This window comes from Peromyscus californicus, unplaced genomic scaffold, assembly GCF_007827085.1.
Source record: "Peromyscus californicus insignis strain IS unplaced genomic scaffold, ASM782708v3 Scaffold_5__1_contigs__length_169319896, whole genome shotgun sequence".
NCBI classification, from domain to species: domain Eukaryota; kingdom Metazoa; phylum Chordata; class Mammalia; order Rodentia; family Cricetidae; genus Peromyscus; species Peromyscus californicus.
In genome coordinates, this window is record NW_026294573.1 from 139,391,646 (window position 1) to 139,417,570 (window position 25,925).

Below are 25,925 nucleotides of genomic sequence, written 5' to 3' on the forward strand. Positions count from 1 at the left end.
TCCATTAGTTCCTTTGTAGGGATAAGGAATTAGAGCTGAGAAAGCCACATTCTCAAGCCAATAAATGACAACTGGCTATGACCTGAAGTGCTAGTGATGTGTCTTGCTCTCGTGCGTCTCTGGATGTATCACCACATAGATGTCTAGTACAGTCCAAAATTGTGATAATTTGACGTGGCTGTGCTTCTTGCTTGATGTGGCTTTGTTCCATTCTCAAGGTCAGATCTGTATTGTCTGCATCTTATTTTAGTTGAATTGAAGAAGAAAAAGAAGAAAAAAAACAAGAACAAAAAAATAAATGGTCTGCCACCTGAAATAGCCTCTGTCCCAGAGCTGGCAAAGTACTGGGCCCAGAGGTATAGGCTCTTCTCTCGTTTTGATGATGGGATCAAGTTGGACAAAGGTAAATAAAATATATGTGTGTTTTTAGCTTTATTTAGAAGCCACTTAAAATTATAAAAAAGTTGTAAAACAAAATTTTAATATCCTTTTTACCTAAATTCAGCTATTTCCAGCATTTATAATTTTCATTCTGTGTATGTTGTCTTTTTCTGATCCAGTTGCATATATCATGCCACTCCCCGATATTTAGTATGCATTTTCTAAGAACAAGGATGTTTTTCTGTAATAGTAGTCAAGGCCTTGGGATCAGCCCGTAGTACCACAAGAAAATAAAACAAAGATAGTAAGTTATCTTTATAACCCATTTATTGTCATAAAGGAACATGTTGTGCATTTAGTTTTCATGTTTCCTTAGCTTCCTTTAACTTGTCAGTCCTCAGACTCTGATGCTCAGGGCTTCACCTGAGCCAGGCAGGTACTCTACCACTGAGGCACTCCTCCAGCACAACTTTAACATCTTTCAAGGAATGATGGTCAGTTCTGTTTGTAGTATCACTCAATTACATATATACATCTATCTGTGTTTTATTTTCAAGTTTAATCCATGTTTATAGCATCTTATGCAAAGTAGCAAAAGTATATAAATTATTAAAAAGAATATCTGATGAAGATATACCTAATGCAGAAAGTTACAATTTAGTTAATTAGTGCTGAAAACTTTAATTCTTCATTGAATTTTCCTTCTTTGATCTTAAGAGACTTAACTTAGTCTCACAGACTGACACTCATTTTCATATTGAAACTAACTGAATATCTCTCTTTGTTAACAATCAAAATCAAGAGGTCTATTATGGAATATAGGTGATTCTATGCCCCTATATAATTTGTAAAATAGTGTGTGTACGGGGATCGCCCAATGACAGAGAAATGGAAGAGATCTACATGAACAGCCTGGACATGAGTGGGGGTAGTGAAGGGCGAGGGCCGAGGGAAAGAGACCTTGGGGGAGCGGAAGATCCCAGCTGGATCAACAACAGAGAGGGAAAACAAGGAATAGGAGACCATGGTAAATGAAGACCACATGAGAATAGGAAGAAGCAAAGTGCTAGAGAGGCCCACAGAAATCCACAAAGATACCCCCACAACAGACTGCTGGCAATGGTCGAGAGACAGCCCGAACTGACCTACTCTGGTGATAGGATGGCCAAACACCCTAATTGTTGTGCTAGAAACCCCATCCAACTACTGAGGGATCTGGATGCAGAGATCCATGGCTAGGCCCCGGGTGGATCTCTGGGAGTCCAATTAGTGAGAAAGAGGAGGGTTTATATGAGCGAGAATTGTTGAGACCAAGGCTGGATAAAGCACAGGGACAAATAGCCAAACGAATGGAAACACATGAACTATGAACCAATGGCTGAGGGGTCACCAACTGGATCAGGCCCTCTGAATGGGTGAGACAGTTGATTGGCTTGATCTGTTTGGGAGGCATCCATACAGTGGGACCGGGTCCTGTGCTCATTGCATGAGTCGGCTGTTTGAAACCTGGGGCCTATGCAGGATCGCTTGGCTCGGCCTGGGAGGAGGGGACTGGACCTACCTGGACTGAGTCTACCAGGTTGATCTCAGTCCGCGGGGGAGGCTTTGCCCTGGAGGAGATGGGAATGGGGGGGGGAAGGTGAGGGGGGGCGGGAGGGGGGAGAACAAGGGAATCCGTGGCTGATATGTAGAACTGAATTATATTGCAAAATAAAAATTATATATATATAGTGTGTGTGTGTGTAGAGAAAGTATATAGGAATTTTACTAGGGGAAAAAGACATATAAACTGTTTAAAGGAGTTTAGAATTCTTTAAGTAATGAAGAGCCATTTAAAGTTTTGAAGTAGTGGGAACAGGAAAACCTTAAATCTCTTTCTGAGAAAAGCAAGCTCTTCTGATAGAAAGGAAAGCATGTATTTTCTTTCCTCCAGCTAAGTATGGCTTCATTTCTGAAGATGGCAAGGATTCTGCTATTCCTGTTATGCTAATACAGCCTCCTGGTCATTGGCTACCCTTCTTTGCTTTTTCTGACACTTAAAAACATATATTGTCATGCACACCATGCACAGACATACATGAAGGCAAAGTACTCATAAAATAATAATAAATATTTTGAAAACATGTAAATGTTCCCAAAATGTCAGTAGGAATCCATCATTACCTCTCCATTGTGAATAAAATCATTGAGAAACTCACTAATTAGAATTTGCTGTTTCCCATAGCTGGTAAGCAGTAGGTAGTGCCTCAAACAGAAAAGTTGTAATATATATTCTAGAGAAATATGGATGTCTTACCAATTAGTCAGGAATTAGCAACTTTGTAGAACCTTTCTCTAAAACTAGGTAACTAAGCATTTTTGTGAATATCTGTGTGGAGAGGGAAGAGGGCTCAGATCCACAGAACTGAAGCTAGGGGTTGTTGTGACCCACCCAGTGTAGACATGAAGCTAACAGACCCCTTACAAGAGTGGTAAAAGCTTTTAACCGAGCTCCTCCTAACCACTGAGCAGTCTCTTCAGATCCAAAAAGGTTTTTAAACTTGAGCAATGTTTTCTTCTTCATACTTGGATTCTTGGAATTGAACATTTTACACAAATATTCTCCTTTACAGAGGGCTGGTTTTCAGTTACTCCTGAGAAGATTGCTGAGCATATTGCTGGCCGTGTCAGTCAGTCCTTCAAATGTGACATTGTAGTAGATGCTTTCTGTGGAGTTGGAGGAAATACCATTCAGTTTGCCTTAACAGGGAAAAGAGGTAAATTAGTCATCCGTGGCAGAGAACTGTTTGATTTCCAATTTATACAGTAAATATTTTTACTTTTGTTCATTTCTTTGATGAGATTAACATATAATTGATAATTTCATACCAGATATTGATTAAAGCAATAGTTTATGTGTTTATTATTCATCTTACATAATGTTTAGTAAGCACTTAATATGTGTGTATTTAGTCAGCAGTCATAAATTATGTTTTTTGCTATCTTGATTTCACAGATAAATTAAGACATAAAAAAGATAAATAATTGCACAGGATTTTGTGGAATTACTTATGAATCTCTGGAGCCAAGATTCTAGCAGTCTATAAGTAATAGTTCTTCAGAATCAATGGATGGGGACCAAGCTTTCTCTGTGACTCAGTAGCTTTATGATTTTTGACATTCAACTTTGAAGGACACATTTGAATTTATCACTTAGTCTTGTGATACTTTTCAACTGTAAAATCCCAAAGCTCCAAAAATTCTTTAAATAGTATGTCATCCTCCTGATTGTTTGACCATGGAACCAGGAGGGAGAAAATCTCCACTACTGTATTGTCTGCTAATTACTGTCAGATGTGTAGTGTGCTTTTTGTCAGGAAACAAAGGCTTTAAAAAGTGGACTGTTTGGCAGTGAGGTAACTCAGTGGGTAAGGGCTTTTGCCACCACACACATAAATAAATAAGTAGATAAATGCTCTTAAAAATTAATGGAATGTTCTCATGGAATATGGTGATGCATATGAGCACTTGGGAGACAGGAAGGAGGGTTGCAGGTTAGAGATTGGAATGAGCTACAGAAAGACCCCCCTCTCCCAGCCCCTTCTTTTAACTGCCTGGAACTGAAGATGTGTCCTGGTCGAGCCCTACCTATAGTGCACTGGATGTATGGCTCTGCTGTTATCCCAGTGCTTTGGAAATGAAAGGCAGCCAAATCATACTCCAAAGATACTTTTCCCACATTATCTTCATGTTATATTCACCAATAGGTTGTGGCTTCCATTTTAGTGGATTTCAGCAGAATCTCTTTTTAATTTATATGAACTTTTTAAAGTTGATTAGGAAAGCAAAATATTACTCTGGAAGCAGAGTATAGAAGTCAGAAAATGCTAAGGTAAATTTGCCCATTGACTTTAAGACCAGAACTGATGCGCTGTGACCTTGATTCTGTTACTCTAGTGTTCTAGAGGCATGTGTGGCATTTGCTGACTTCATGTGGTCTCCCAGTAACCCAGATAGAAGCAGTTTTCACATTTACCAGATAATAATTATCTTCTTGTCTTCCACTAATGCAATATTTCAGAATTTCGGAATTTTTTATATAAGCCTCATGTGTGTGTGTGTGTGTGTGTGTGTGTGTGTGTGTGTGTGTGTGTGTGTGTGTGTGTGCATGAAAATATTTTTCCTCAAAAGTTATCAAACTCATTCCTTTTTAGCATTTTGTCATAAGACGGTGGTTAAAATATCTGCACTATGGGCTGGAGAGATAGCTCAGAGGTTAAGAGCACTGACTGTTCTTCCAGAGGTCCTGAGTTCAATTCCCAGCACCCACATGATGGCTCACAACCATCTGTAATGAGATCTGGCACCCTCTTCTGTGTACATAATAAATAAATAAATCTTTAAAAAAATATATCTGCACTATGATAAAGCAAGTCTGGAAATTTTCTTTAAATATCATGAAAAACATGCATATTGTAAATTGGTTTCTTAATTGAAGTTTGTTGCCAAGTTATGTAGCTTAACACACATTTGATTTTTTTAAAAAAAGTTGTACAGTGTGGGTCATTAAGGAAGGCTAGTGCCATGTCCTCATTGTCAGCTCCCTCTATAGCAGCGGTTCTCAGCCACTGACTCCTTTGGGGTTTGAACAACTTTTTCATAAGGATATTATACCAGAGATCAAGCATATCAGATATGTACATGAGAACCACTGCTCTATAACCTCTTGGTGTCACTTTATCACTCACTCTTACAAATTATCAGACCCTAAGAAAAAAGGGAAGCAAGTAGTCAATACTGGGTCTTCCTAGGGCTGTGATGACCTAGCCTCTGCCCTGACAGCCTGTGGGACTAGAAACATTGACTCGTTTTAAGGAAATTGGTCTTTTCTGAAAACCAGCATTGGGGTTTACATGCAAGAAGTAGCATTTGTAAGCATTTATTGCTCCAACTGTACGTAGCCCTCAACACCCACCCACCCCCAAGTCCTCCATATTTTATGGCAACTACTGCCACTTGCTTTGGATGATGGGCTGGGCAAGACAACTTGGAAACCTGTTCTCTATGTGAGTCTTTCTAATTTAAATATATTTGAACTAAAATTTTTATTTATGTGTAGCTACATGTCTCTTACATCTTTGTGTGTGTGTGTGTGTGTGTGTGTGTGTGTGTGTGTGTGTTATTCAGAAAACCAGATTACTGGACTGATGAACTCTCAATGTCAACTTGCTTTTTCTTTTTTGATTTTTAGTGATTGCCATTGATATTGACCCAGTTAAGATTGATCTTGCTCGTAATAATGCTGAAGTTTATGGGGTAGCAGATAAGATAGAGTTTATCTGTGGAGATTTCCTACTCTTGGCTCCCTGTGTGAAGGCTGATGTTGTGTTCCTAAGCCCGCCTTGGGGGGGACCAGATTATGCTACTGCAGAGACCTTCGACATTAGGACAATGATGTTTCCTGATGGATATCCTTTGGAAGTATATATATATATATATATATATATATATATATAGTAATCTATATAAATGCTTTTAGAGAGGAAAGAGAGGGGTGTGGGTGTGTGTGTGTGTGTGTGAGAAATCTGTGTATGGGATAGGTATTAGCTAATCACATTTGATGATTTCATTGTATTTTATACAGAAAACAGTTCATGCGGAGCCAACTAGATGGCTCAACTGGTAAAGGCACTTGCCACACAAATGTGGCAACCCACGTTTGAGTCCCAGAACCCATGTAAAGGTGAAAGAAATGTCTTCAGGTACACAGAGTAATTTCTGTAATTAAAACTTTTGAAACACTCAATGTAAATAAAGACTTGGTTGATCTATAGATATAGTTCCCTTTTACTATTTAATTTGCCATTGTAAAAAAGGAGCCCAGCCATAGCTCCTGAGGAAGGGAGACAACAGTGGTGTTTGCTAGGGTTTTAGGAAGATGGATTGACATGCAGCTGATTCATGATGCAAAAACTGCACCGCTGAACTGCCCACAGTCTGGGTCTGTGCTCAACCTTCTTCCTTGAGGATAAAGAGATATATTTACTGTTTGAAATTGGAATTAGTATTACAAATTGAAAGTTTCTTCAAAACCTCAGATCTGCTGGTAGTGGTCTTCGACTCACACTGCCTTATACTAAAGCAGCCAAATCTTCTAACCTATCAGGGTGCTGTTGTTGCTGGATTCTAAAATCTTGTTTCATTCTCTGGATTTAAGTCTGTGCCTTTTTGTTACTTAACAAAATGCACTTGATTTGTGCCAAGTAATGAGCATCTCTTTCTGCTCAGAAATTACCCTTTTTTTCCTTAACTGTTCTTCACCTTTGAAATTTTCAGGCTTTCCCAGAAGATCACTAATAATATTGTTTATTTTCTTCCAAGAAATGCTGATGTTGACCAGGTAAGCCATTGCTCAGAAAATTCTGTGTGCCTCTGCTTACCTGTTAGAAAGAACAGGCAGAAAAGGATTCCGGGTATTGCACTCTTAGGGGACCAGCTCCAAGGCTGCATACAGGGCTTGCAAAGAATCCATGGCATCTCGAAGCTAAGACTTTTTTATATCTGAGGGATTTTTAGGGAAGAGGGAAAAAATTCACATGCATTTTGAAGGTTACTTTCTTTATCCTCTCATGTTGAATCTCTCTTTGTTCTACACAGCTAAATATACCCAACAGAAATCCTTCAGGCAATATAAAAGTTACATTTGAAGGTTTCATTTCATTTGATAAGAAACAGAGTCATCCTGACAATTCACATGCAATAAATCTTAGCTTCCTAATTGATGGGCTGTAATCTCACAGCTGCAACTTCAAAGAAAGAGCCAATCATTGTTATAAAACTAAACTACTGAAGTCTAAGAAAAAATAAGGAAATTATGTATTGCATTCTATATTTCTGAGTGTAATGAACATTTTAAATTAACAGAAATGCCCAGCTTTCTCAGACTTTGTATTGTAAATGCTTTGGTTAGAACTCAGGTGTACCTTAAATCTCCTAATATAAGCCCACTTGTACTTTACATGACACCGTGACATTAAAAGCATTTTAAATCTTGAAATACATTTTTCTGTCCTGTATGTGACTTCTAATTATCTAAAAACATCTGCAGCCCTCATTAGGGGCTACAGAATCAAGTTATTTTCTGTAGCCTTCACTAGTCAGAATACATTTTCACAAATCAAGGTCAGGAATGGGTGGAACAACTTAATCATTTGCCTACTAGCAATAATTGGGCTTTTTGTATTTCTGACCTAGCCAGATAGAACTAAAACAGGGAATGTTTATCTAAAAAACTTTAGCAAGGCACCTGATCTTAATCTAAAGTTACTTTGAAGCATTAAATCAGCTCATGGTATACAGTTGTCTTAGAGCTGTGAGGCTACAACTATTTTCCAGTGTGAGCCTGAGCTATGATATAAAACAGGTCTTAAGTATCTCACAGTCCTCGTGGAACAATAGGCCTACGTATAAAAATCCTAGTATTATTTCTAATCATCAAAATTTTACAGCTTAAGAAATCATTTTCCTGACAATCCACAGATATAAATGTGCCCAGTAGATGGACTATATTCATGAGATGAACACATTACAATACAGGCAGTGGGAGACTCCCCACACCATAGACATAATAGCAGCAAGCATGCAGGGACACAACAGAAGAAGCAAAATACATTCTGCAATCTGTAGTTTCATGGCCTTGCCTTAAAATGAGATTGACCCGTCAGAGATTTACCTCCTAGTAGTCTGACACCTGAGCTTCAGTTGCCATCTGCTGCACCTGTGGTATGGCCATTGCTACCAGCAACAAGGTCATTTCCTTGCCAGAGAACCTGCTTATAAGAAGTCCCTGGCTTGTCCTCTACCACCACAGCTCCTGAGGAGCCCAGAGATGCAGATGAGTTGATAGGATGATGGATGATGCATATTACAGATGCTTGCATGGCAACTCTCCAAGGCCCACCTTACTGAACCCACCTTGAGAACAGGAGCTTTTTTATATAGTTTGGAAAACAGTGATCAAGCTAAAGAGATAAGACCTTACTAAGGTGTAGTGGCTCATAATGCCAGCACTTCAGCTAAGACAGAAAAGTCTCTGTGAGTAGGAAGGGAAAGAAGGAAATGACCACCTTTAACTTGACCAGAAGCAATTTTAACTGTCCTTGCAATCTCCTTTGTTTTGGGGTTTTTGTTTTTGTGTTTTTTGTTTTTCAAGACGGGGTTTCTCTGTGTAGCTTTGGCTGTCTTAGAACTAGCTCTATAGACCAGGCTGGCCTCAAACTCACAGAGATTCACCTCCTCACCATCTCTTGTTCTGTTGCCAGAGTGCCTGTTACTCATGTTGACCTTCAGTATAGTTTTAGTGTTTTAGACTTTACTTTTTCCATCTAGATCACCTCAGTCTATATCACGCTCAACTCATGTATGGGTTTCTGTGTCTTCTCGAAGAGTCTCGTAGCTTGAGCTGACTGAATTTCTCCAACCACTGATAACCCTGATCCACTAAGAAAGATTCTCTATTTTCTGGGATGAGGCCCAAACATAAATTGTTTTTAGCTCTCCAAGTAATTATAATGTGCTCCACAGTTGATATTCTCTGGGTTTTAAAAAGGGTAAATAAAAAGCTGAGTGTTTATACTGAGTTAGAGGGAAATGAATTTCTGTCTTGCCTTCTGTCATCCATTTTTTATCTTTTTGACCAAACATTAAGCCTCTCAAGGTACTCCTATTCTTTGGGTTCGTGAGTTTCTTAGGTCAGCCTTCATGTTGAACCTTACGTAACTGCTTTCTAGACTTAGGCTGCCACAATGCTCCAAAACTATCTCCTAAGCAGCTACATGATCTTCACAAGCTAAGCCATGGTCCTTAATAGTACTTACAGACAAACTCATTTGGGTGTTTGAGTAGCAATAGGAAAGCCACTTTTTTTTTTCCCCTTGGTTTTTTTGAGACAGGTTTTTTCTGTGTAACAGCCCTAAGTATTCTGGAACTTGCTGTATAGAACAGGCTTGTGGGGGACCATCCTACCCCCACTTTTCCCCAGGGTACCCTTGAGCAGGAACAGCATGAAATATTAGATAGAAATATAGCTAGAGAGAGAGAGACAGAAAACACAGGATAGCCTCGGGAGGTCCTGGATCCTAATCCATCAGGCCCTGACTGTCTCTACCAAAGGAATTTTAAAGGAATGCCAAGGGGTGAAACAAAAGACACCCCCCCCCCAGCACAGCCAAGTGCAGACATCCCAAACACCTGTGACCATGTATGTGATTAAGACATCCCCTAATGCAGCCCTGCTGTGTAAAGCAAGCTCAGATCTAACTAGGAAACCTCTGGACCGCAACACAGATTGGCCTCGAACTCAGATCCTCCTGCTTATGCTATCCAAGTGCTCGGATTAAAGGTGTGTGCCACCATGCCAAGCTGGAAAGCCACTTTTTATTATGAAAGTTTGGGTGATTAAATTTCTTTTAACACAAAGAAAAATTAGCTTGCTTTTTACTTTTGCTTTTGTCCTCAAAACCTGTCAGAATTAGACTTGTAGGAATTAAGGAGATAGTTCATGTGGTAAAGAAAAATAGATGAAAAGTAGCCAAGGAAAGGCAGACACCTGGTGTAAACCTCTGGCCTTCACATTTTCCCCTGCACTCACATCTTATGTGTCTGAGAGTGCACCTGTAGACAACACCCACAGCACACAGTATTAGACTTGGTTCTTTGTGTTTTCTGCCTCTAGAGGGAGTATTGACACTAGAAAATGATAAAGGAAACTGCTTGGTATGAAATGAGCTTCAGGGGGAATTCTACGTTTTTTTAAACAAACAACAACAAAAAAAAAAATGTGTCCATGTGTGAGGTTTTTAAAATGAAAGGAAATAGTTATGCAAGGTTGGAAGAGTATAAGGAGTTGATTGTAAGTCTGTTTGAAATTCTGGCTGCATTTTTCCTATAAATGTATCTGTAGTAGACATTTAATTTCTAGTTCAGAGAGGTTATGCTACATTCTACTCATTCTGCTAAACTGAGTGTGGAGTCAATGTGAATAGAACCTGTCTTGTGTGCATGTAGGGGATGATGCCCATTGGTTTGTAGCCGGTGAAATATTTTTTGGGTTTCCCATTTCCTTGGCCTCTCATTCCCTTTTTCTTTTGGAGTTGTTCTAGAACATGTGTCCTTTGCTATCCATACTCTCACTGTAAAACCAGAACTGGTTCATTAAAAACGTCTTTTTGAAACCCAAAGGCTTGGGTTTATTTAAAGAGACCACAGTTTGAAATGTGTCTTGCTGCTTGGTTCCTATTCCATACTATTTCCTTCCTTTCTTTCCCTTAACAGTCTAGAATTTCAGGCAGCACTAGCTTTAGATTCACCATACTTTGCAAACATGGAAAAATCTTTTAAAGAGTAAGCCTATGTAGTAGAGATGGAGACCTCAGAACATCTTAGTCATCAAGAGTAGCTGCATGCTGCAGTTTCAGGTTCCACTTTTATATGAAATCCTCGTGCATGGACTTTCTGTTTCTCACCAGGTATGAGAACAATGTGAGCAGGCCTCACAGCCCATGTGGCATAGTAGCTCCTTGTCCTTGTTTGTTTTCAAAACTACACAAAACATGTCAGAGCATTTACACTTTTCAGTTTAAGCACTTGGATCGTGTTCATGCTGGTTCATATAATAACAAGGTGACCCTAGATAGCACCCCTAGACTTTAACACAAGTTAAAGTAAAGTTGGGGGCTGGAGAGATGGCTCAGCAACTAAGAGCGCTTGCTGCTCTTTAGGGGACTGGGGATTGATTCCCAGCACCCACATGCTCACGACTGGCTGTAACTCTAGTCCCAGAGGATCTGATACCCTGTTCTGGCCTCTGAAGACACTGCACATATGTGGTACATAGACATTCAGGCAAAACACCCATACACATAAAAATAAAATAAGATAAACCTGTAACCACCTACCAGGCAACTCCTGGCCCTCCTCTAGTACAACTCAACCCTCCTTGGCTTGTTTGTTTGTTTGTATGGATGGTTAGTTTGGTTTGAGTTTGGGATTGGGTTTTTTTGAGACAATGTTTAAGAACATTCCATACAGATCGGAGCTACAGCTCAGTGGTAGTGTTTGCCTATCATATGTAGAGCCCCAAATTCTGTCTGCAGGAGCAGAGGTGGGTGTGGAGAGTGATGTATCTCATAGAATAGTCTGTTTCTTTATCTGTTTTTGTATCTGAGTTGTCGTCCAACAGGGAAGTGAAATAATAATTTTACATTTTATGCTCACCAGTAATGCACAGGCATTCTCACCTTCCACCCTGTATCTGTGGTGTGAGATCAGGTTCTGTCAGCTTGTGAATCCAGATGAGACTGAGAACCTTTCTTCACAAAATAGACAACTTGAGTTTTGCCAGTGGCAATTAACAGGGCGTAGTTTGCCTGCCCCCAGAACTTGAGCTTCTTTCTCTACCACATGACTCCTGTTCTAACTGGCTGGGCCTGTCCTCTGCATTCCCCATTTCCTCAATTTTACCAATCTTATATCCTGATTGATGAATAAGATTGTATGTTAGTTAGAAGGTAGAGATTTCTCAGTTAATAAATCTCTTTAAATGATGGAGAAGGGGATGCTAGATGGAAACCTTATCTGTATAAAAACAGACGCCTTTAATCCCAGCACTCAGGAGGCAGAGGCAGTGGATCTTTGAGTTCGAAGCCAGCCTGGTCAACAGAGTGAGTTCCAGGACAGCCAGGTTTAAAAAAAAAAAAAAAAAAAAAGAGCCAGGCAGTGGTCGCACACGCCTTTAATCCCAGCACTTGGGAGGCAGAGGCAGACAGATCTCAGTGAGTTCAAGACTAGCCTGGTCTACAAAGCAAGTTCCAGGCCAGCCAGGACTGTTACACAGAGAACCCTTTCTCAAAAAAAAAAAAAAAAAGAAAGAAAGAAAGAAAGAAAAAACTTAGAGTTCTTAATTTGCTCATTTGAAATGTTACAAAGACCAGTACAAGTGTTCTCAGAGCACAAGACTCCATAGCAGCTAATTTCTATTGTCCAGTTGTTTGATTGACATCCTTGATATTAACTCTGGAAGAGGGCATGCTTTCATCTACTTGAGTCAGTAGCTGTGTTCTAGTAGACCTCAAAATCAGTAATACAGACACACACATAAATATGTTTTAAAAAAACACAAAAAAAACTATGGACAGAGGAGGAGGTAACCAGAGATAAAGATCCCCAGAGGAGAGGATTGGAAAAGTGCAGGCTCTACTCAAAAGCCAGTGAACGGTGTTGAGCAGCTGAGAGAATAGCGTGAACGTGACAAGATGAGCGAGAACAGGTTTCTTAGAATAGATGATAGTGCTCAACATATAAAGGTACCTGCCACCAAGCCTAATGACCTAAGTTCAGTCCCTGGGCCCTACATGGTAGGAGAGAGCTGACCCATACAAGTTGGACAGGTTGGCCTCTGGCCTCTACCTACAGAGAAAAAAATTAAAATTGAATTTCTTAGGAAAGTGGGTTCTTAAATGTCTATGCTAAAATAGACATGACATGTGCAGGGTTTGTCCATTTTTTCTTTGTCTGAATCCTTAGTTTATGGCACTGGAGAGATGGCACCTTTAGAACAGCATAGCATAGCGATCTGAGTCATGTCAAGGTGGTCTAAACAAGTGTGTCTGTACCAGATACTGCATTAGTACATAATCTGGCAAGCAGTAGTGAATGAGATACTCCTTTGTAGGAAGGACTTATGTAAAAAGCCAGTCTTTCTCTTACTGATAGTTTAGATTGGGGGAATAAAAACTGTTTTGAAAACCATGTTTGTGCTGAGCATGGTAGTGAATACCTTTAATATCAGGAGACAGAAGCAGGATATCTGAGTTTGAGGACAGTCTCTGGTCTACAGAGCAGGTAGGCTAGCCAGAGCCTTTTAATGAGACCATGCCTCAAGAAAAAATCCTGCAAGTGTGCATGACTTTTGTGTTCTTCTTGGCAGGTGGCATCCTTGGCTGGGCCTGGAGGGCAAGTAGAAATAGAACAGAACTTTCTTAACAACAAATTAAAGACAATCACTGCATATTTTGGTGACCTGATCAGAAGACCAGCCTCTGAAGCGGAAGTGTGAGGACAGCAAGATCATGAAGAGTGAGAGTGGCATTTGAACGCAAGACACTTGGGAAGGTCTTCTAGGCTCCTTGACATTGTGTGCATATGTGATATGGAAACCTTTGTGAGCTTTAATGAATGCTAATGACGTGGTTTGAGATCTTAGGGTACTATTAACTGAACTGTGTTCTGTACTTTAAAACAGTAAGCATCAGGGTCAGGTGGTGGCAGGTACCTATTATAATCCCAGCACTTCAGAGGTTCAAGACTATCCTGTGCTACATAAATTCAAGGCCAGCCTGAGTTACATGAGACCTTGCCTCAAAAAATTAGTCTAGGCGTGACCCTGTGCTTAAATTAAGTGCATCTGTGTATATATGTATGTTCCTATTCTTTATGTTTTAGTTTAACATCTTTGTGTGTGTGTAAATAATTGCATAATTTTTTTATATGCAAAGAAAAACAAAGCAGTTCTGCCTACACGTTTAACCCTTAGTGAAATAATGCTACTAATTTAATGCTATAACAAGAAAAGTAAAACTCTCCCACTACCTTACCTAATTTTTATTCAGCTGTCTAAAGATAGTTCCCACTACCTTACCTATTTTTTACTCAACTGTCTAAAAATAATCACAGTTAACAATGTTTTGTATTTTACTTTTTTATTACATTTGTATTTTGTGTGCATGCGTAGAGGTCAGAGGACAACTTTCAGAGATCTGTTCTCTACTTCTACTGTGTGGGTTCCTGGGAATCAGGTTCAGGTCATCAGGCTAAATATATGGCAAGAGCCTTTACCTACTGAACCATCCTGCTGGTCCCCATGTTAATTCTTCTGAAGGAAAGATTGAATTGCAGTATACCAGTGTATACAGATACACTTTTTCCTTTGATACACTGTTCATTCAGTGCCTTCCCTTTTTGGATACTTAATGTATATTTTATTAAATAGATGCCTTTTTTAGAGTGTGAGAGAGAGTGTGAATGTGTGTGTGCACACTCACCCCCATGCCCATGTGTATGCAGGTTCCCGGAGTCCAGGGAAGGGTATTGGATCTCTTGGAGCTGGAGTTACAGGTGGTTGTGAGCTGCCTAGTGTGGGTACTAAGAAATTCACATGACTCTTTTGATCGTCGATACTGAGGCATCTCTCCAGCCCAAGATGCTTTTATTTAATCAATCAATGTTTTTATTTTTCTATTTTGGTGTGGTTTGTTTTTACAGATACTTTGTGTGACCCAGACCAGCCTCAAACTTGTTGTATAGCTGAGGATGACTTTGAGCTCCTGACCCTCCTGCCTCCACACCTGGCTTATCAGTTTATCTTGAAGGCCATTCCATTTCAGTCCATACATGTCAATCTACCTCGTGTTTTACATGACTGTCTTGTATTCCACCGTCTGTGTATATAAACTACTTCCCTAGCGAGAGGCACTCAAGCAGTTTTCATGGTTTTACTATTACCGACTATTATGTACAGTCTTTCCTTACAATATTTGCTTTTGAACAAGTATTTCAGTTGGTAAGTTTCTAGCAGTTAGACCATAGATCTTGTGTACAATTCAGTCTTGATAAATACAGCCAGAGTGCTTCAATAAAGTTGAACTTGCTTTTAGGCTTATTTATCTCAAATTTTGTTTTCATATCTTTGCTTTAACTAGAATTTCTTTTTAAAGGCTTTTGTGTATGAGTGCATGCATGAGGTCAAATTTGTGAATGTATGCCACTTGTACAGGTGCCCCCAGGAGCCAAAAGAAGGTGTCATATCTCCTGGAATAGGAGTTATAAGTGATTGTGAGCCCCTAAAATGGGTGGGCCCTTAACTTTCCAGCCCTCATCTTTTTACTTAGTCATTGTGAAATCAGTATGAAATAATTTAATATAGAAGTTTATATTCTTGAAATTTTGTTAAGACGTCCAATTAAGATTGCAGTCTACAGTGTGCATCCATGGGACCCACTGAAGCAGAAATATCAGGTTGAGGAAAATAGACTGTATCCAGACAGAAATGGAGGAAGCTCTTCAGAAATGCACAGCAGGAGTGTGGGGCAGCTAGAAATTGTGGAAAAGCATGAGAACGATGAACCAAAATTAAGAAAGCCTGGTTAGATACAATTGCAGCTGCAGAATAGCTTAACATTAAGAGGGGTTTCCTAGTTGACTGGAAAGATGGCTCAATGAATAAGAGTGAATACTATTCTTGCAGAGACCTAAGTTCACTTTCTAGCACCCAAGTCAGGAGGCTCAACCACCTGTAACTCCACCTCCAGGAGAGCTGATGCCTTCTTCTGATCTCTGTGGGCACATGCAGAGATACTTTAAATAATTTCATTTAAAGTAAATCTTTCACCAAAAGAAAGAAAAATAAAATAAGATTTCCTAGCCCAGAGAGCTTTACTTAGATGCCATCTTTTTTTTTTTTTTTTTTTTTTTTTTGGTTTTTCGAGACAGGGTTTCTCTGTGTAGCTTTGCGCCTTTCCTGGATCTCGCGCTGTAGACCAGGCTGGCCTCGAACTCACAGAGATCCGCCTGCCTCTGCCTCCCGAGTGCTGGGATTAAAGGCGTGCGCCACCACCGCCCGGCTTTAGATGCCATCTTGAGAGGAAACCTATTGTGTAAAACTGAGCAAACTGGGGCCTGAGAACATGGGACAAATCAGCTAGCATATCAGGATCCAACCTCCCACCATCTCAAGGTGAGAGACAACCCTGAGAGAGATATGTAAAGCAAGGATGCCTGACATCTAAAGGAGCAGGGAGAGGTAGCACCACCAGTGCCTGGAAGCAGACCTCATCAAACAATAAATAAATGATAAGGAGCTTGGTAACCCTGGGTGGGCTGACTTAGTTTTATGTCAACTTGACAAAAGCCAGAGTCACTGGAGAGGAAGGAGCCTCAATGGCCTTAATAAGATCGGGCTATAGACAGGCCTATAGGGTATTAGTGGTTGTTGTGGGAGGGCCCAACCTATTGTGGTTGGGGCTATCCCTGGCCAGGTGGTTCTGGGTTCTATAACAAAGCATGCTGAGCAAGCCAGTAAATAGCAATCCTCCATAGCCTCTGCATCAGCTCCTGCATCCAGGTTCCTGCCCTACTTGAGTTCTTGTTCTGACTTCTTCAGTAGTGGACTACAATATGGAAGTATACGTCAAATAAAGCCTTTTCTCCACAACTTGCCTTTGGTCATGGTGTTTCATAGAAACAAAAGTAACCCTAACTAAGACATTGGGCCTGAAGACTGCAGTAGACCAGCCTCTAGAGCCAGCTGCCTGCCATGAGGTCCAGTGCTATTGAGTTTCAATTGCAAAGCCACAGTGGAAGACTTGATTGACATCAGAGCTGCATCCTCCCAGCAAGGAATGAACACTGAGCAGATTTTGAAAGTGTGCAAACAGTTCTTCCTGTACAGATCTCAGTGATGTAATGGCTTCCCCCACTGACAGTGTATGTGAGAACCAACTCCCAGCCATAGCATTACCCACTCCAAGGGGGTGTGAACTGGGGAGGGTAGGAGAGAACCTGTCCAGACCAGACTGCAAGAGTTCATTTTGGCCAGCAGATCCCCTGTATGTAAAGAGAAGGTCCAAAACTGAAGCCTTTGCCAGCATTCATCAGCCATCAGTAGAAACAAGCTTAGCTGTAATACAAATCCTAGGAAATTCAAAGACCCAGGAAAAATTCAAAGATTCCAACATTTAATATTTTTCCTTTACATGTCCCTAGTTGTTTGGTTTGGGTTTTCTTTTTAATACTTTTAGAAGAATATATGCTTTATTGGATTGTTTTGTTTATTTTAGTTTTATGTGGATGAATATTCTTATGTATATATCTGTCCTCTGGTGAGTACCTTCTTGGTGTTATTGAGGCTAGAAGAGGGCATCAAGTCCGCTAGAACTGGAGTTAGAAACAGATGTAGACTACATGTGGGTGCTAGAAATCAACCCACATCCTCTGCAAAAGTAATCAGTGCTAATGACCACTGAGCCATCTCTCCAGTGCCATATTTTTATGTTAATGTATTTCCCTAAAACTATTTCCTTTATTTTCCATACTATTTATCTAGTTTTATTTATACATATTTTTCATTATTGGATATTCTTTTATTTTTACTATATTTTTTTTAAAAAACTATTCTTTAGCGTTCTTTTACATTTATGAATTTTCTTTTTTGTTTTGTTTTCGAAACAGGTTTTCTCTGTGTGCTTTTGGTTTCTGTCCTGGATCTTGCTCTGTAGACAAGGCTAGCCTCAAACTCAGAGATCCGCCTGGCTCTGCCTCCAAGTGCTGGGATTAAAAGTGTGCGCCACCGCTGCCTGGCTATGAATTTTCTTATTAGAAAATATTTTAGGTGTTTTGGTTTTTTGTTTTTTTTTTTCTTTTTTAGCAGTTTTGCCTTTGTCTCCTCAGTAGCATTCTTCTCCATTCCTTATTTATTTGTTTCTCTACCATGTTTCCCCTCTATTTTCCTCTGGCCCTGTCCCTTTATCTCATTCATTTATTATTTTCATTTTTAACCTGACTAATTTTTTAACTTCATAGTACATAGTACACTGTAATTGGAAATTTCTCTCCCGCCCACCAGTTCCCAAATAACCACTCAGAGGCTTAATATTAATTATAAATGTTTGGCCAATGGCTCAGGCTTATTACTACCTAGCTCTTACATTTAAATTAACCCATTTCTATTGATTTAAGTATTGCCACATGGATGTAGCATTACCAGTCTATTGGCATGTTGTTCTTTGGGTACCTAGATGGCATCTCCCAGACTCCACCCTTCTTCTGTATCTGCTTGGCTATCCCACCTGGCTCTATCCTGCCTTGCCATAGGCCAAAGCAGCTTTATTTATTAACCAATGAGAGCAACAGATATTCACAGCTTACTGAAGAACATCCCACATCAGTACATTAGTACCTTTTTAGTAATTGGTTATGTGTTAGTTGATTTTAAGTGTGTTTCTATATTTTATATGATTTACTATTGTTGCCTTACACTAGTTTTCTCAATGAATGGTACTGGAGATTAAGCCTTCAAGAGCAAGCTATCACTTGAAAGAGCCTTAGTTAAAACCAGAAATTATATCCAAACTAACAGATACATAAATCACAATATAAAAGCACTTCTCTGGTGGTCTTGGTTTTTTTTGTTTGTTTTTTTGGTTTTTTTTTTTTTTTTTTTTTTTTTTTTTGGTTTTTTGGGTTTTTGGGTTTTTTTGGTTTTTCGAGACAGGGTTTCTCTGTGTAGCTTAGCGCCTTTCCTGGAACTTGCTTTGTAGACCAGGCTGGCCTCGAACTCACAGAGATCCGCCTGCCTCTGCCTCCCAAGTGCTGGGATTAAAGGTGTGCGCCACCACCACCACCCGGCATGTTCTTGTTTCTATATTTCTATAAAGCACTAACCAAAACCAACTTGTCAAGGAAGAGTTTATTTCATCTTAAAACCCCCAGGTCCCAATCTACCACTGAGGGGAGTCAATGCAGTTACTGAAGCAGAGGCCATGATGAAGCCTTCTTACAGCCCAGGTCCACCTGCCTAGGGATGGCACTGCTCAGAGTAGCCTAGGCCTTCCTACATAAGCAATAAAGAAAATGCCTCACCAGCCAATCTGATAGCAACTCAACAATTGAATTTCCCTCTTCCCAGGTATATCCAGTTGAAAAATGAAGCTAACTATGACATCACACAAGGCTGACAACATGAATTGAGTCCCTGGAACCCACAGTGGAAGGAAGATAACCACTCTACAAAGTTGCTCTCTGACCAAACACCCATCATAACACACACACACACACACTAAAAATAGGATTAAAAAAAAAAGTAAGCATGAAAAAGCAAGGCATAAATTACCATTCCAGCAAAAGACTAACTCCTCAGCTACGGAGTTCAAAGACAAATAGGTAAAACACCAGATAAAGATCTCAAAAGGTTACTAGCAAAAATAGTCAGTGATCCAAAGATATTACAAGCAAGAATATGATTAAGGAAATGAATCCAATACCTGGAGACAAAAGCCATATCAATTGAGAAAGTTAGCAAGATGAAAAACAGGAAAACAAAACAGCAATGTGAACTAAGCTACACAAGAGACAAATTGAACAAGGAAATTTAGTTTGGAACAAAAATGTTGGCAATTAGAATCTGTCTGGTAAATACAGTGTGGTAAATACAGCACCAAGAGACTATCTAGATTGAAGACTGTCCGATTCAGAAGTCCATCCCGATGGGGCTTCTCCAGTAGCTACACAACGATGGACATGCCTCACATAGTAACTTCTGGTTTTGCTTGACTCAAGACTGTTTATTAGGTCTATGGGAAGGAACTACAAAATAGCATTAAAAGACATTTATCAGATGGAGGACAAGTTCAAGGAGATACTGCATTCTAACAGATGTGAGCCTAGCCATAACTTAGAAAACCTGAAGGATATGATCAAAATACCCAAGCTATAGCTAGAAGGAGCTGAGGTGAACGCAAGGCTTGGGCTGGGGAGGTGGCTCCCTTATGCATGAGAACCTTAGTTCAGATCTCTAGCACTGTCATTAAAGACAGTCACAGCCACAGGTGCCTGTGGGCTGCTTGCTTTTGTGGGAAGAGGCAGAGAAAAGTGGATCCTGAGAGCGCACAAGACTCGAGCTTCAGAGTCAGTGAGAGACCCTGTTTTGAAGTAATGAAGAGGATACCTGATGCCCTCCTTGGCTCACATGTACACGTAACAGCCATATAAACACACTAGACTTAAGGCACAGAATCCCTTCAAAGAAATGATTGGGGGGAGGGGGGAATGTGTCCCGTATCTGTGAAAAGAATGAAAAAGACATTCAGAACCTCAAACCATGTGAGCAGAAAGAACCTCTCTGTGACTTGGTCAAGGTGTCAAAACTACTAAATAAGGCTGGAGAGATGGCTCACAATTCAGAAAGCATTGGATACTCTTGCAGAGGCCCCAAGTTTATTTTCCAGCACCCACATCATGTGGTTCACAACTCCAGCTCCAGAAGATCTGACACTCTTCTGGCCTACTCAAGCACCCACATAAGTTTTTCAATTATTTTCTAAAAACACAAAGTAAAATGGCCTGATGTGGTTGCACACACCTTTAATCCCAACACACTTAGAAAGCAGAGGCAGGTGGATCTCTGAGTCCAAAGCCAGCCTGATCTACAGAGTTGAGTTCCAGGACATCAGGGCTACATAGAGAAACACTGCAGAATGAATACATGCACACACACACACACACACACACACACACACACACACACACACACGAAGGTAGAAAGCTAGGAGTGGAGAAGAGATCTAAAGGGAACTGGAGGGGAGAACAAGCAAGGGCAGTAATTCATGAAAGCAGAAGGGAGGACTATTTGTGGAGAGGAGGGACCAAAGGAGGTGGAGGAGTGAATAATAAATATAGTGATACCTATGTTGTGGGTAATAATGTTAATAACAAGTCACAAACCCATATCTTTTCTGCTAATCAATAATAATTTTTAAAGATTTTTCTTTTTTTTTGGGGGGGGGGGCGTTTGTTCGAGACAGGCTTTTCTCTGTGTAGCTTTGGTGCCTTTCCTGGAACTCTGCAGACCAGGCTGGCCTCGAACTCACAGAGATCCACCTGCCTCTGCCTCCCGAGTGCTGGGATTAAAGGAGTGCTTCACCACTGCCCAGCTAATTTTAAAAGATTATACTCCTTAACTAAACTGGATTTAAAAGAGGAAGAATATGTTTTGTTTAATTATTCATCTAAAAAGTGTGTTCGGGGCTGCAGAGAGGGCTCGGTGGTTAAAAGGACTTGCTGCTCGTGCAGAAGACCCATATAGTGACTCAGATGTTTTAACTCTAGTTCCAAGTGTTTCAATGCCCTCTTCTGTCCTCCATGAGCACACACATAGTGCACATATGTACATGAATGTAAAACAATAAAAAATGGTTTAAAGAATCTTTAAAAGGTATGTTAATAAAAAAATGTGTACACATTTATTAAGTAGGTAAGAGTTGGTGCATCTCTAACCATTGGAAGGTTTGCATTCTGCTTGGGATAGTTCTGGGGGAAATGAAACAAGTAGAGAGATTTGAATGAGCGCTGGAAGGACAGAAACATGACTTTGGCTGAGCAGTGCAAACTCAGTCATTGTTGGTAGCTTTTATTCTTTGCTCTTTTGGGGGACCCACCACCCAGCTCCCCAATTAATCACGTGGAAACTTATTATTACTTAATGCCTAGCCTTTGGCTTGGCTTATTCCTAGCCAGCTTTTCCTAAATTATCCCATCTACCATTTGCCTCTGTGTAGTGGTATTTGCTCCGCGCATGACCTTGGGCTACATGGCTCAAAGAAGACCTCTTAAAAGGAAAGGGAAGGGGGTCACATGCTTTCTTTTTTCTTCTTCCTGGTGTGATGGAAAGGCAAGGTGCATTCGCTCCTGGACAGAACAAAGGATGACTTCAACTGTTTACTTGGTTCTGTATTCCTGAGTACTTCCTCTGTTTATATCCTAATAAATCCCTAGTAACCATTTAATAGACTCACGTGGATTAATCTTAACAAATAGCACCCATGTGACAAAAAGACTGCACACTCCCGTGGCTCCTGCCCACAGCCTCCATGGCAGGTTTGCTCAGAGGCTCAAAAGCTCCCTACAAGCCCACCTAGCTAGTACCTGTGAGCTGCTCAGTTCCAGCTCATGTCTTAGGGCACCCGGCATCTGCTTTCTGCAGTCCCACATCCGCTGTATGTGTGGGGACCCGGCGCTTACCCACCTCGACCCAGGTGCTTTCCAGGCTGGCAGAGCTACCTGAACCCTGCTCAGGTGACCGCCTGCATTCCCACATGGGCTGCAGGAGCCTGCCGGTGTGCCCAGCGTGGAGCACCTTGTGAGCCAGGAGGGCCAGGCGACACACATGGCAATGGTGCTTGTGGCGGCCAGATCGAGTCACAGCCTCCTGCCTGGTATCAGCATGGCACAAATCCCTCAGCAAAGTTTACCTACTCTGCTCTGCTTAAGCACCGAGGCCCACAGGTCAGTGACTGCCAGCAGGCTGTTCCTTTTCTTTTAAAACTGTTCAGTGTGGCTGCTGCCAACTCCATTGTTTGAAACTCTTGCCGCTGCCACCATTTTGTGTGTAGCCCCTGCGCCCCCCTATGCAGCCCTGCTGTGACCCGCTGCAACCCACACACAGACAGCTCTGAGGCTGTCTCCACATATCCCAGACAGATGGCTCCTGCCAGGCAAGTGCTCCCAGCTCGTCTGGTATATTGCCTCATCTGTTGTGATCCCCGGCAGCTCTGCCTAATATTCACAGGTACCAAGTGGGGTTTGCCTGGGTGAGTCTTTAATTCACAGGAGTCACTCTGGGAGCCTGAGTCAGCCTGAACCAGACCTACCTTGGTGCTACACCTGTGACACTTGCTGGCCAAATATCAATACTACACCCAAATATCACCCCACAAACCAGCCCTACCTGATTTAATTAAGAGCCTGGTATGGTGATATTTTATTTGTGCTGAAATGTAATTTTATTTGTATGTTAATAAACAAAGTTGCCTGGAAATCAGAGCTAAGAGCAAGCTATTACGCAGAAGTCTGGTAGTGGTAGCACACGCCCTTAATCTGATCACATGGCAGGCAGAGCCTATGTGTTCAAGGACACAGCTAGCATGGTGACACACACCTTTAATCCCAGTACCAACCACAGAGACCTGGAGGTCCGTATAGACAGGCAGTGATGAGGAAGTCATGTGGTTGGGTTTAGAACCAATGAAAAGGCAGAACAGAAAGGCAATAAAAAGACAGGACACAGGAAGAAGGTCTCTCTCTCAGGGGAAGGACAGCAGCAAGGCTACTGCTCTGATCACTGGGCTTTTTAACTCTTTATTTGGCTGTGTTTCTTATTTAATAAGACTGTTTAGAATTTCATCTACAGCCTGGGACACCTGGAACACCTTGGACACTTAGGACAATCTCTCGAGGATCTCATCTGAGGTAAATTACTTGGTAACTTTACACCTTAAACTGATTGATTAATTAATTAATTAATACAAAATCATTTCTTTACAAATTTTAAATCTCTCTTACATCATAGCAGATAATATAACCATTCAGAAATTTAAAATTTTCTTTGTTTCTACCATGGATGAAATTCTGTAAGACATATACAACCTTCCTGGAATGTATACAATTTTCACTATAATAGAGGTTAGCATGGTAATTCATATCATATCCTTAAAAAAATTGTTTGATAACAGCACCAAGCATGAGACATTAATTGGACTGATACATACTTTACAAAGTGGTAATGAGAAATTAACCCAGAGGATTCATTTTTTGGAATCTGCTAATTTACCACATGAAATTCAGTCCATACAATCTACTAATGATAAATGGAAAAACAGAATTAATTCTATTGAAAATAAAAGTGAAAAATTAGTGGATTGAACATTAATTTTGGAGGGCAATGTCCATGCCATACAGATAATTTTTAAGGAGGAAAGGTCATCATAAATGGATAAAATGAAATCTTTAGAATCATATATTAATGATGAAAATAAGAAAAATTTTGATTCTATGAAGTCACTGGAATCATTTATTATACAGGAGATACAGAATTTAGGGAAAGCTGTGGTTAATCAATTTCAAGCTTTATAAACCCTGTTAGAACTGAAAATAAAAGTGTTAATGAACAGACGGAAGAGGTTAGAGGATGTGGAAAGCCTGCTCCCACCTTTCCCCATTTTCCCCAGGGTACTCTTGAAGAGAGAGGGATAAGAAATATTAGGTAGAAATAGGGTGTGGAGAAGAGACAGACAGAAATAGAGGGTAGCTTCTGAAGGGCCTGGATCAATATCCACCAGCCCGTTCTGTCTCTTCAAAAGGGATTTTTAAAGTAATGCCAAGGGGTAGAGCAAAAGACCTCCCCCAAGTACAGACTCTTATAATTACCTGGAAACAACCCATGTGATCAAGCCATCCCTTAATGCAGCCCTGCTGGGTAAAGCAAGCTCAGATCTCACTAGGAAACCTTTGTGGACCCCCCACAACTCCCACCTCTATAAAGGACCATCGAGACCCTCCAGATAGATTGTGTCTGTTTTAGGTTGTTCTTCTTTACTAATCTTTGTTACCGTCACGGAGACACACTTTCCATCAAGCATACTCTGGCTTAGGTTAGAAGCTGGCAAGAAGAAAGTTGCCCATCTTTGACTACCAGCCTCTGGCAAGAGGGGGTACAGAGCATAACTCAGCTCTGATTCAAGTCCCTACTAAGAGCTTGCAAATAGTTGGAACATCTACAGCAATCCCTAGGCTGCCCAGTAAAGGATCAAAGGATGATAAAGATAGAATGTTCTTTTTTGAATGTGTCTAAAATGTCTAAAACAGCCTTAGCTGTGCCAAGCTTTTTCCTAAATCAAAACTCTCTGTGCAAATGAATCAAATAAACTGAATCAAACTTAAAGTTTCTCTTAGTTTCACCAAACCATGGTTCACATTACTATCATTATACAAGTTTACACTTTTTACAAACATGTATTCAAAAGGAAACTCTATAGGACTACTTTACAAACCTTAGCAAACGTTGAGAAAAATCTCTTAACAGACTATTTACATTATTACTATACCTATTTATACTTTTTACAAACTACATTGACTACTTTATAAACCTTAGCAAACATCTAGAAAAGAGCTCTTAACTGAACTATTTACATTATTTTCCAACAAGACAGAGAGTATGCAAATCATGAGTTACCACAGTTAAAATTGTAGGTGAACTCAAAACTGCTTCATTCCTGAAGTTCAGAGTTCACAGTCAGCTGTGATATTATCCTGAAATTTTTCATGGCAGTTTGAAGTCAGAGGCTAATTCATCAGTTGCTCTAGAGTCTTTTTACCCAGCTCTCTAGATCCTGGAATTCAGTGAGTGCCATTGCTAGGTGGCTGGAACACTTGCTGCTAGTGGTTGTAAACACTCAGTGCTAATGGGCTGTAACACTAGGGGCAATGCAACTCCCCCAAAATGGCTTTTCCTGCTGGGCCCTCTCAGCCATTTCAGAACTGACAGAAATGTGCCCAGTGACAGACAGTCATCAGTTGGCAACTGCCCCTTAACTCACTGCATCTCCCCTAATACTACAATTCAAACAAACATTGCTGAAACTTCCTTCCCCACTAGAGAGGCACTTTCAGTTAGTTTTCCCTAGAAGCCTTGCCTCAGGATGAGAATGATTCCCATAGTAATTAAGACATTTCTCAGTTCAAGTGGTAAGACTCAAACTATTTCTTAAAGGGGTCACACATTAATTTGCCACTAGAAGCAGTGTGGCTCCAGGTTCCATTTCATTCCAGTTTTCTTGAAGGACATCAGCAGCTATGGTATTATTACAGCTGACATTTCTCTGTTCCACACATTATACTAAAATCAGGCAGCCAGCAAGCTTCATTTGGTGACTGAGGGTAAAATTTTCCCTTCTTAATTT

At 40.5% G+C, this 25,925-nt stretch overlaps 1 protein-coding gene and 1 non-coding gene across 4 annotated transcripts in view; both read left to right on the forward strand.

Annotated features, from left to right (window-relative positions):
* Tgs1 (trimethylguanosine synthase 1) overlaps positions 1-15,076 on the forward strand; it is a 53,365-nt gene extending 38,289 nt beyond the window's left edge. For 2 of the 3 annotated variants that reach the window (XM_052718860.1, XM_052718861.1), the window contains 5 exons: positions 251-403; positions 2,994-3,137; positions 5,612-5,828; positions 6,682-6,760; positions 13,346-15,076. In XM_052718860.1, coding sequence (XP_052574820.1) covers positions 251-403; positions 2,994-3,137; positions 5,612-5,828; positions 6,682-6,760; positions 13,346-13,474 — 722 coding nt within the window. In that variant the 3' untranslated portion in view covers positions 13,475-15,076. The remainder of the gene's footprint in view (positions 1-250; positions 404-2,993; positions 3,138-5,611; positions 5,829-6,681; positions 6,761-13,345) is intronic. The other variant, XM_052718862.1, reaches the window with a different exon arrangement.
* A 4,584-nt stretch (positions 15,077-19,660) lies between these two features.
* On the forward strand, positions 19,661-19,789 carry LOC128098075 (small nucleolar RNA SNORA18). The gene has a single exon (XR_008214107.1). It is a non-coding gene; the product is annotated as a small nucleolar RNA SNORA18 (small nucleolar RNA).
* The last annotated feature ends 6,136 nt before the right edge of the window (positions 19,790-25,925 follow it).